General features: G+C 41.7%; 1 protein-coding gene across 4 annotated transcripts; it reads right to left on the bottom strand.

Annotated features, from left to right (window-relative positions):
• Positions 1-691: 691 nt before the first annotated feature.
• LOC107218596 lies at positions 692-10,184 on the bottom strand. 4 transcript variants are annotated; one of them, XM_015656515.2, is made up of 6 exons: positions 7,294-10,184; positions 7,123-7,149; positions 3,981-4,105; positions 3,385-3,621; positions 2,896-3,126; positions 692-1,939 (listed from the first exon to the last, which is right to left on the bottom strand). In XM_015656515.2, the coding sequence occupies exons 1-6, from the start codon at positions 8,814-8,816 to the stop codon at positions 1,845-1,847; spliced, it is 2,238 nt and encodes a 745-aa protein (XP_015512001.1). In that variant the 5' UTR covers positions 8,817-10,184; the 3' UTR covers positions 692-1,844. The 4 variants fall into 4 exon arrangements, with proteins under 4 accessions (XP_015512001.1, XP_015512003.1, XP_046598875.1 ...); XM_015656517.2 differs by having other exon boundaries at positions 2,900-3,126; XM_046742919.1 differs by lacking the exon at positions 3,385-3,621.
• Positions 10,185-10,423: the final 239 nt, after the last annotated feature.

Here is a 10,423-nt window from a genome sequence, read left to right as displayed (position 1 = left end):
TTATTTTCGTATTTATTGTTAGTTGTACGCACGCCATGCCTCAGCGGGCTCGTTATGCAGATATTTTCGAGTTATAACTAATCTTGCTGTGGAGTGAGAAAGTCAAAACAATTAAACTCATTAAGCATTTTATTTACATATTAGCTTCTTCAAATGGGTACTCGGCTGAAATTGATGCTGATCAGTTTTTAGATATTTCAATTCCACCTTTTCCAGTATTAAATTTTCGATGGATGGATTGAACTTTAAGATTTAGTTTTGCGTGATTGGTTTGACGAATCTCTGGCAATTTTACGTATTTGATCTCAGGAAATTTTTAATTATCGACAAAAAATATTGGAACCTATTGTGAACATGAATTCTAAAATTAAATCCCTACACAAAACCGGTTGTCTTGAGAAAAAAATCCGACTTCGTTATTGAAAAATTACTCGCACTTCATTTTAATATCATACAAAAAGTTTTTTCAAAAATCGCGTGACCGCCTTGTCGTGTTTACCCTTGATATATAATATCTAAAGTCTGAAATACACTGCAATATTTTTTAATTACAAAGAAATAAAAATGGTAACCCTGAAAATCTGCTTGATAATTGTCGGAATTACCGCATGTCGAAAATGAACACAACCTGATACGTAATGAGACATAGATTGGATACATTGCATGTCGCAATTAAATTTATACGCATAAATATTGGTAAAATATTTATTGATAGGCACAAATAAAAATATACATTATATACAATGATTCATCTGAGCTGTGTATACTTTCAAAAAGTGACTTCTGTCATTTCTTCGTTTTCCTTACGTTTTTCAGATTCAATTTAACGGTAATTATAAATAGTTGTTTAAGAATTTGGGCACAAGGCTATAAAAATAGCGTTGTAATCGTAAGCGTATAGTAATTATTAAGGCCTTATGTCTCTGACGATTAAAATTAACGATACATGTGTTTATAATATTATTGAAAATAAGTAATAAAGTACATAAAAGTTGTATTTCATATGCGATTAACTAAGTATTCGTGTACCTATGTAAAGAAATCGGGATCCTAATCTAAATTTTTAAGGTGAAAACATAACGATAATAGTCGCGATGACAGTAAACATATCAACGTTAACACTGCCATAGTAATAGTCATGACAATGTTATTAATAGTAAAGATCGTAATGGTAATATACATTCAGTAATAACGACAATAATATTTTCACTACGTTGAAACTACATGTATGTTGCTACCGCTATATGTACAATATTCGGAACCACCGTCACGTCTGTTCTAAAATTAGAATGTAAAATTAAATAAGTAATATACATATCGTGTGTGTGTGTGTGTGTGTGTGTGTGTGCGTCTGTGTGTGTATGTACGCACGCCGCGCACGCGTGTATGTAATATGAAATCTATAATCTATAGTCTAAATCTAGACACTGTTAATTTTTTTAAACACATTTTTATAATTAAGTTATTGTTAATAACAGTCTGTACGTTGCACCAACTGAATCTATACGAAGCACGTACGTATTCATATATTATTATTCGATATTTCTTCTTTGAGCTACAGCGAAGGATATTATTTTTACATTGCTAAGATTTTTAAGAGATTCTTTCCCCGATGATTTGCGCTGATAATTCGCTCTTCACTTCGTCGTTTATGTTTACAATACGTGTGATATATATATATATACTATACTATATATATATACTATATATACTATATATATATATATATATATAGTTGGTCCGTAATTTCCTTGACGTGAATTCATAAGAAATGCTTAAATTTGGCTGTTTCATCCTTAGTACTGTATGACCATCTCCTCATTTGACGGTTCGCTGTCGTTGTATTACGGACCAAAATCTTCGTAGGTGACAACCTCGCCGTCTACGAAACGAACGTAACGAGTACAGGCTGCAACGAAGAGTGCAGGGACTCGTTGATCTGTTTCAAAATGAGAAAAATCAAATATTGAACATTTGTTGTATCAGGAATTGATTTGAATAGACAATTGGAGAAACTGTTATAGGTATATTGAAATGTAAGTGTTAAAATAAATTATCACACTTTTAGTAATATGTGAAATTATTATATATTATGATGTCAGTAACGTGCGAGTATGCGTGGTAGTCGTAAAAATTACACAGCAAACTGAATAATACCAGCACTTAAACTTCCCTGGGGAAACTTTTTCATGCAAAACTCCTTTTAGTTGCATTGATTTCTCTTGCAGTTTCTCTGCTTTCGTTGAAAATTCTTACAATTTACAATATTTTCTGCTAGTTTTTTTTTCTATGATTTTCTTTAAAAATTGAAAATTTACTTCAAATAATTTTTATACGCAGTTCATTGATAAAATGTCGGGTTTGTAAATTTATCCAAAATTTTGTTTAGTCGACAGTAAAAATACTGAGTATACTCTACAAATTTATGAATTTCTTGCGAATCTCTCCCAATTTTTAAACGAACAAACAAAGCATTTAATTGATTCCAGAAATCTTCTGCAATGGAAGGAAGCTTGAGTCAAATCTATTCAATTCATTTGGACGAATTTATTCCGTATGGACTCGGTTGGTTATTTTCTTCCGCGGACAAAAATAACTGTAGGTCAGCCTCGGACTACCTTGAATATTTTGAATGGTAGATAAAAATAAATTATAGCCGTTCGGGAAATTTTGCAGCTTGGAAATTTAAAAACCCATGGAAACTTTGCTGATTCGTTTGAAAGTAAAAATCGAGTTATTTTGAGAAATGCAGAGTAATGAAGGCGTTTTTTTTTTTTGCAAGAATGAAATACACCGCTCATTGGAGCAATCCGGAAATTCGCAGAGAATTTCTTTGCAGTTCCCGCGACTGGCTGGACGATACCGACAGTTAGTATTGTTAGGTCACACACTCACATGCCTTATCATCTTGCTGGTTCGAATCCGTCGAGTTTTGGCAATTCGGTGTTTCTATGTAGCGGCTCGGCTGCAGTGGGCGTCCATCCTGGTCCTCGACCTGGACGAGAATTCCGTGGTTGTGTGAGCTGTGACTGCGCCAAAATCTCAATCCCTGTTTAGCGTCTAGAGCTAGATGTTCCCCGGTCGCCGTCAGCGAAATCATCTTCGAATCCATCAAAACTTTCTTGGCTGGAAATTCGGTAAAATAAGATCAAACTTTCAGTATAACCGAACAAAATATGAACTTCGGTCCACTGTACACAGCAATGACCAAACGGAGCTTTTAGCTAAAATATTTTACAGTTATACCATCCATTTTCATAACGAATATAACTAAATTATAATTTCAGCCCGTTCTACAATAAAAACGGGTGTGGCAAATTTTTTCAACGATACAACTTGAATGACGCGCAGGGCAACGAAGTAGGAAATGTGAGCGATACTAACAGCGATGTTTTTTCAGGGATCTCGTGTAGTAAAAGACCGATATTCTGATCTTCTTCTCGTCATCTTCGGCGCCGTCGAGGCTCGTCGCTGCTGTAGTTACGTTGACTTGGGGCAATTTAAAGAGTCGCAATTTAGCCGCCACGACATGCTGGTCCGTTGTCAGGTTCAAATGGAACTCCATGTTTATGGAGTACGGGTCTCGCCACGTCTCGACATCGGTGTTGTGAGGTACTTGACCTGGGAAAATCCAGTGCAAATTTACGAGATGTTATCCAAAGAAATGTGGCCATATCTCAAGAAGTTTTTCTTTTCTGGCGTTGGGTCGGAAATAGTTGTATCGGGATGAAGACGGTTTGCTCATCTCTTTTTGGATCGCCAGTATATAACTGTGACTGAAACTTCTTGATCCAACCGCGTTATAACCGCATTAAAAGTTAATCTTTTTGTTAATGGGGCTCGATTGCAATTGTTGAGTAAAGCACTTATTTTACTTTATACGGAAAATATGTGGACATACATTGAGCTGAGAAACCACACAATCGTGTACGGTGTAAATCGTGACAACTGATGAGGAGATACGTGAAGGATTTACTCACAAGTAGGAGAGAACATTGCCATCTTTGCTTTCCGCGGTCGAGCAGTTCCCATCTCCGTGGCATTCTGACGTCCAGTGATCCACAAGACTCTCTTTATAATTTCTTCTATGGTTTTTTGCTTCTGGCTGTAAAGAACACGACGCAAATCTTCAATTTTTCATCTTGGAATCACTTACGATTAGTTTAAGCTCAGCGTTAGCTGTTAAGCTATTCACACTCTGCTGTGTAAGACGTGAAAATTAACATTCGAAATTTCGTGCAATGTTTACCACACAGGATAGTCAGGATGATATTTTGGTCAATACTGGTTCAAGATTTCATGAGAAAACACTTCGAAACGAAATTTCCTTGTTTTTTTTTTTTTTTTTTTATGTAATAACAAGATGGTTCTTCGAAAATTTATACCTCAAGTTATTTCTGTTAAATTTGGTTCCCAGACAAAAATAAGCTTGCACGAATATATTACCATCTAAATTTATGATATTGTTCACGGAACTTTTTTACCGCTGAAAAAAATATTTGTTATTATCCAAGCACGATTGAAAAGTTTTTTCCAAAAACTTTCGAAGTATACATATAATTGAAACAGCAGAAAAACTGTCAATCAAATTACTGTTAAAGACAAGTTAAATTCACTTGAAACCGTGAAGCGGAAATCAACACCTTTTGATCGCAACTATGAGAAACGAAAAAAAGCATTAAGAAAAGGTAATTGCAATTCGGATTAAAACTAATCCTAACTTAAGCTGGCATGCCGAAAATGCGTTGCAATTAAACTGCTGCCAAATATCGGCGGATGGAAAGAAGAATCTGGTGTATACGTGCGGGTGGGCTTACGTATCCTGGCTGATACGTTACATAGTTCCAACACATCGCAGGCGTGTTACATCAGCGAGTGAACGTGCCGCACGACGGGGATCACGTATAATGTTTTACATACTGGTAATTGGTAAAATGTCGCAGAGTTCGCATGCAGGGCGTTCAGACGATATGACCATTCGTCGTGCATGCGATTATAACGACGTAATACGTGCGTTACGTGTCAGGCGAGGCGGAAGAGGTCTCAGGGAGGATCTGCTCGCAGTTTGATACGCATCGTTCGACAGATTGATTAGCATAATTGATTGCGGACCGTCTACCCGAACGAACGGCCGTCTCTCGCCCGCTGTTGAGGGAAGTAACCCCGCACACCTTTCTCTCTTGCCTAGCATTTAACAGATTATTGTACCGGCATTTCCCCCCTGTCTAGCAAGCGTCTGGGGCAAACAGCTGCCCCCTACTACCTCTCAAGGCATGAGATTGGAGTCACTGACCACAGCCGGCGCGTCGCGTCGCCCGTAAGCCAAGGTGAGTTGCCTCTTTTACCTAACTATCTTGCCGGAGTAAGACATACTTGCGTGGCGTGAAGCCGGTCGGAGAGGAGGAGAGGCCGCGATTTCTTTAAATTTCAACCACCCGAGTACAATTCTAGACATGTCTCTCTGCGCCTAGGTGCGCCCAACTCACGTTCCTAGACGCTTCTTACCTGTTCACGTCTCCTCTTCTCCTCTCTCACACACACGCACAAACACACACGTTTTCTGTTTGCCCGTCTGTCTGATCGCTCCAGGAAAGTGTGCCTGCAGGTAACGTACGATTGGCGTCATTGTAACATGATCAGAGTATACGCACTGCACTCGAGGTGTACGACAGTGTGCGAAAGAATGTTCAGATATGTCGCCGAACGCGTAATTGCGGATTTGATTTAAATTTTTCTTTGAAGCTCTCTGAATTTTCATTTCACGATCCGATTCCCATACCCTTTCCATACTTCGAGTCAAGTGTCGTATACGTGCACCTACGTTACCATGTGTCGTATGCATATAGGAAGACGCGTAGACAAGGTCGGAGCGTTTGATTAAAATGTATTACATAACCAGATACAATATCGGGCTAACCGCACTCGGCGACTAGACACTGGTCATTACAGGGGTGGTCAACATTTATTGTCAGTTGATTGCTCAGCTGTGTTTGATAGAGACCGGGGAGCGCGGAGGCGAGGAGCGAATATACAGCTGCGCCGGGGATAATCGCTGAGCCCTGGAACCTCTGGTATTATTCAAATACTACGCCTATGCGCATCAGAGCGACTCGAATGCATATAGTACACAAACGTCTAGACTTAATAAAATAAAAGAAATTGCTACCGTTGCCACGAGGCGATGGGGGATTATTTGAAAAAAAAAAACACACACACTCACGCGCGCACACGCACGCACACACACGCTCCTACACACAAGTTACGTTCACTCGCAGAGCCACACACGGATGGTTCCCGGCGATCATCGCGTCTCAAACTTGTGAGCGTGCACGTGTACCCGAACCACCTTTGCCACGTGTGTACCGTGTGTTGCCCACTAACGCATAATACGTTGTGCGTAAAATAATGTAGTAATTATAGTTGGTTGGAAAATAAAAGTGAGAATACAAAAAGACCGGGTGTCGATCGGACGTGGAACCGTTTTTCCCGGCACGAATCCGTGTCCCGTTTGACAGTCGTTATCACGGTGGTTTGACTGCGACGTGCAAAACGGAGAAGCGGTATAACCAGGTACGAAGAAAAGGCTTGTACTTGGCGAGTAAAGATAGGGGTGATCGCGATTCTGGGAATTGGTTGCAAGATTTTAGACTTTCCGCACACCGCGTTATACCAGGAATACGATTCGTGGTTGGAACCGCGGAACACGTATATACGCGGAATTGTTTTTGGCAAGCATGCCTCTCCTCGAGTTATAGCATGCAGAGGAGAGGAGCGTTGGTTTATAATCAACGCCCGGAGAGATCGAGACGCGGTGTGCGATGCGAAGCGTGCACGAAAATATATCCCCGAGTAAAATATAACCGGGGTAATAACTCGAGCATACATAGGTATTAAATTTATAGGTTTTAAATTGTGGGTGTAATATTTATATATATGTGTGTGCGTAAGATGAGCACTGTGCGTGCAGCATATTTTATATCTAAGTTTAAAAAAAACCACTCGCGTGCTCTCAAACGGTTAACAAACTCATGCACATATCAACGCCTCGAATTCCGTTCTCACATACAATATGAGCTTACCAATTATTGGTACATGTCATCTCGATCGAAGGAGTAGGCTTACCTGTCGATGGAGGCCGACATATTTCCACTGGAATAATTAAACAGCTGAATACAGGACGGATCGATTTGCTACGGGATCGAGAATGTCGAGGCAGTAAGAAGGGTGGATCATTTTTAGGCAGAGTTCAGGGGGAGAGACGCAGAAATACATTAACAACAAACATATGCTTACGCTTCGCGTTCGGTCAGGGTTCTCGGCCGCTCGGAGGACAAATTTTCCAAGTTCTGCGTCAAGCCGTTGGATTCGGATCCGTCGAGGTGCACGGACTCGGTCGCGTCGTTTTCCATGCCTTCGTCCGTGCTCGTCTGGTTCTTCGAGGCGGGTTCGTCGAGGTTCTGGTAGACTGCGTCTTCGATAGGCGCGGTCGAAGTCTCGTTTTCCGCGTTCTCCGACTCAGCGAAGTCGATGTACTCGGGAATCACTTGATACACGTCGTCCTGGATCCACTTCAGGCCCTTGTAAATACGATGACTCCCGTTCGAAGCTGCGGTACGATTTTCGTTCGAACCGCTCGTCGCAGCTTCCGGGGTACTAATTGTCGTTTCGGTAGTCGAGGTGAGGGCTGGAACGTCGAACGAGGCGTTTCGGTTTCGTAAATCGGTAGCACTCTCGTTACGGAAAATTGGATCGGGCAGGTGAAGACGGTCGAGCGGCGCCTCGAGAGCTTTTGTCTGGTTCCTTGACGGGACAACGTGCTGTTTGTCAACCTCGTTGTTCTCCTCCGGTGCCCGTGTGCTGCTGAAATAATTGGTCGTGAAGTTGTAGAGCTCCCTGCTCGTATATATCTGATAGTCTACAGGAGCAGAAGAAGAGTTAACGGAAGTAACAGCTGTGGGAAAGTTATTTCCGGTCCCGTTTATCGTCGTCTGACGATTTACCTCGCGAGACGGCATCGGGTTCTCTTCGGGACGCGGGTCGAACGCGGAGTCGTTGTAACGCAATCTGAATACGACCCGCGGTTCCGTTATCGAGTGCCCGTTGTATTCGTCTGACTTTGTTTCGGTGCTGCTCTTCGTTTCGTCTTCGTAGTCGGTCAGGGAATCGTTCCTTCTGATCAACGCTTCGTTAAAGGAAGCCGAATTCTCATACTCGTCGACCGCTTGATTGTTGTACGCGTCGTAATCGATTCTCGGCACCCCCAACGAATCTTCCTCCTTCTCCAGCTTCTCGATGTCAGCGTCGATGCGATTCCGTAGATTTCTCTTCTCGTCGATTGCCCCCACGTCATTTTCCCTCTTCTTGAACTCCTCTTCCCTTATTTTGCGTACCATTTCCGCGTCGTAGTTCAAGCTCTTCAGCAGCATCATGTCGGCAGTGGTGAGTTCGCCCATGATTATCTTTAAGATCGCTTGTTGCAAGATTGTCCCGATCTTTTGGGCGCTCATCGGCTGTTTCAACTTGCGTTCGTCGTCGGGCACCGCGGTTGTTCTACCTTCGGTTTTCACGTCGACGGAAGCGGGTTTGTTCTCCCGAAGCACCTTTTCCAGTGGAAAATCAGTCGCCGCATTCGCCTTTTTCTGCGTTTCCATTCCCCCGCCGCTGCCTGCACCGTCCCGAGTCCCAACTTTCTCCGTGTTCTTGAAATTCGAAAACTGATCCTGGGCAACATCCCTTAGATCCTGGCGATAAATGCGACGGCACAATACACTGCTCGAAGAGATCAGGAGGACCAACAGTATTCCCAGTAAATTCATTTTGACCAAAACTCCCGTATTTCGCTTTTCTCTTGTTTTAATTATCCTTTTCAACAACGCGTATTTTTCGTCAACCAATCGAACGAACTTTCAAAATAACAAAGGAACGATACACAGCCGGTTAAATGAACGTAAATGTCTCACAAAAAACGATCAATTTAATACATAAACGTTATGGTTTAATATTTTAGATTAGTGTCTTTTTTCTCCCCGCGATATTGTCCGTTATTATATACAAAATGGAATAAAGATCGTTTTTATCCAATCAAAGGTTACATACGTTTGTATAATGTGTATATTGTGCGTATATATCTGAAGCGCCGCGATGTCACGTGTGTTTTAAACAGGCGCGCGTTCTAATTAGCGATGTGTGATTTAGCGTCGTAAGAATCTCAGAGTCAGTATATATAACGCAGAACCAGGCAGCAGAGAGTTGTGTAACTAATAAACGGAGACGCGGTCGGCGAACTTTGAAAGGGTTGAATCGCGGTTTGACGGCTGGTATATGCAATTAAAAGTGATACTCTCTTATCAAATACGGTAATTCGTGTTTATAATCTGACGGTGCTCGTGCGTGTACTCTACGAAGATTCCTGTGCGTGTGCTCGGCCTGAGGCGTTCGTCTCAACTGAGGCGAGCAGAGACACCACAGACATAATTCTGTCTACTCAGTAATTCCCAGCCACAACTATACTGGCAACTGTACAACGAAATTTTCTATCCTCTCAAACGGCTAGATTTTGCTGATATCTGCAGTTTCGAGAGCGTCTTTCGCATTCCCGTATATATTTTTTTTTTTTCCTTTCTTTTTTTTTACGTATACTTTTACTTTTTACCACAACTCTGCGGATCTCTTCGCTTCACGGAGGAAAAGAATCGAAATCACTCAACCATTCGCGTCTGTGCAACTTCTTCTTTTCTTTTTTTAGGCAAATATATTCTTCGACCACGGTAGGAACGAGCCTGTAGCCAGCCAATTCTACGGTTTTTGCTTGAATTGAAACTGATTTATTTAGCACCGCCGCAAGTGCGATATTATAAACTCGGGGATGTACAAAATTTTAAGACCACTCTGTACCAAAGCTATTTCTAGCCGGATTTACGTACGTTGTACGTGCGTACCGTTCGACCGGATTTCTTGGTTTAGTGGCGAAATTTCGGATATTCTTCGAACGCGGACAGAGCGTTTCTCGGTGTCGAGCGCTGTGCGATAACCGGTGGTCGGAACACCCGGATCGATCTAACGTGTTTTTAATTCTTTTTTGCAATATTTTTTCAAACAAAACGAGAAGGGTGACAATTCGCTGGTGAAGAAACGATATACGAGCGTATATGGAAGTACACACGCCGAGTGTGATCTGGACTTGATGTGACTACAGGTTCAGATGTCTCTCAGGGGGCTGAGATCAAGGCTTATATAGGTATCTCCCACTCCAATGCGTCTAGACGAATCGAAAGATATAATCTTTGAATCATAATGTATTGATTTCGATATATCAGTCTCCCCTCGGCGTTATATACACATATCGGCGCGCGTGTCACCACACAGCCCCAAAACCGCGATACATTGTCTCTCGATCAGACGAAGGTCTCTCCTGCGACCGCCG

The sequence above is a fragment of the Neodiprion lecontei genome, chromosome 6, assembly GCF_021901455.1.
Source record: "Neodiprion lecontei isolate iyNeoLeco1 chromosome 6, iyNeoLeco1.1, whole genome shotgun sequence".
Classification (NCBI taxonomy): Eukaryota; Metazoa; Arthropoda; class Insecta; order Hymenoptera; family Diprionidae; genus Neodiprion; species Neodiprion lecontei.
This window is presented reverse-complemented; position numbering and strand designations above follow the sequence as displayed.